At 44.1% G+C, this 1,648-nt stretch overlaps 1 protein-coding gene across 2 annotated transcripts in view; it reads left to right on the plus strand.

Moving 5' to 3' along the window:
• The window catches only part of RINT1 (RAD50 interactor 1), a 39,606-nt gene that overhangs the window by 19,063 nt on the left and 18,895 nt on the right, over window positions 1-1,648 (plus strand). For both annotated transcript variants that reach the window (XM_011956862.1, XM_011956861.1), the window contains one exon: window positions 1,186-1,342. In XM_011956862.1, the coding sequence (XP_011812252.1) occupies window positions 1,186-1,342 (157 nt within the window). The remainder of the gene's footprint in view (window positions 1-1,185; window positions 1,343-1,648) is intronic.

Genomic DNA, 1,648 nt, shown 5'->3' on the forward strand with positions numbered 1-1,648 from the left:
TTCAAGGGATTAACCTGCCTCAGCCTCCTGAGTAGCTGGGATTACAAGTGCTCGCCACCACACCGGGCTAATTTTTTTTTTTTTTTTTTTTGAGATGGAGTTTCGCTCTTGTTGCCCAGGCTGGAATGAAGTAGTGTGATCTTGGCTCACTGCAACCTCCACCTCCCAGGTTCAAGTGATTCTCCTGCCTCAGCCTCCCAAGTAGCTGGGATTACAGGCTTGCACCACCATGCCTGGCTAATTTTGTATCTTTAGTAGAGACGGGTTTTTTCCATGTTGGTCAGGCTGGCCTCGAACTCCTCACCTCAGGTGATCCACCTGCCTCACCCTCCCAAAGTGCTGGGATTACAGGTAAGAACCACAGAACCTGGCCCCCTTTTTTTTTTTGGAGATAGAGTCTTGCTCTTGCTCTGTCGCCCAGGCTGGAGTGCAGTGGTGTGATCTCAGCTCACTGCAAGCTCCGCTTTCTGGGTTCACACCATTCTCCTGCCTCAGCCTCCTGAGTGACTGGAAGTACAGGCACGTGCCACCACGCCTGGCTAATTTTTTTTATTTTTAGTAGAATCGGGGTTTCACTGTGTTAGCCTGGATGGTCTTGATTGCCTGACCTTGTGATCCGTCCGCCTCAGCCTCCCAGAGTGCTGGGATTATAGGCTTGAGCCACTCCGCCTGGCCGTACCTGGCCCATTTGTGTGCTTGTTTTAAAGACATGGTCTCACTTTGTCACCCAGGCTGAAGTGCAGTGGTGCAGTCATGGCTCACTGCAGCCTTGACCACCCAGGCTCAATTGATTCTCCCACCTCTTCTTCCTTAGTAACTGGGACTACAGGCAAGTGCCACCATGCCCAGCTAATTTTTGTTGTTTTTTGTAGAGACAGGGTTTTGCCTATTGCCCAGGCACGTCTCAGATTCCTGTGAGGGGGCCCAAGTGATTTGCCCACTTCAGCCTCCCAAAGTGCTGGTATTACAGGCATGAGTCACTATCATCGTGCCTGGCTTTTTGTGCATTGTAACTGAATGTAAATTCAATATAAAGTTATATTACATATTATTTGCATCATAATTAACTCTACTGAGTATCTGATACATTTGTTGGAAAAATTTATTGTGTGTGTATACATACATATGTGTGTATGGATATTTAGGTATGCTTTTGATTCTTTTTCCTTGACTTGATTATGTCAGAGATGAATTACTTACTGAGCCAAAGCAACTTCCAGAAAAATACTCTCTTCCTGCCTCCCCTTCTGTCATCCTGCCCATCCAGATTATGCTGACTCCTCTTCAGAAGAGGTTCAGGTATCACTTCAGAGGGAACCGGCAGACTAATGTGTTAAGCAAGGTGTGTTTTGCCAGCTCTTGTCCTTGGTTTTTATTAGTAACAAATGTTAGAGTTTCTATACTTTTGCTGGTTTAAGTTAAAATCTGACTCTTCACATTTCTGTTTTTTTTCTAAAGGGCTAAATTCCTGTTTTGTCACTGCTCTTCATACATACAATTGAAGAGTTGTGTTCATATACTGTAGGAAAATATAGTATTTCTGCTCTTGGGCATCAGGTGTTGCTGAATTATCATTGCAAAACAAAGCAAAAAGCAAAGCAAATATTAAGCACTTGATACTGCTTTTTTTTTTTTTTTTTTTTTTTTT

Source organism: Colobus angolensis, unplaced genomic scaffold (genome assembly GCF_000951035.1).
Source record: "Colobus angolensis palliatus isolate OR3802 unplaced genomic scaffold, Cang.pa_1.0 Scaffold427, whole genome shotgun sequence".
Classification (NCBI taxonomy): domain Eukaryota; kingdom Metazoa; phylum Chordata; class Mammalia; order Primates; family Cercopithecidae; genus Colobus; species Colobus angolensis.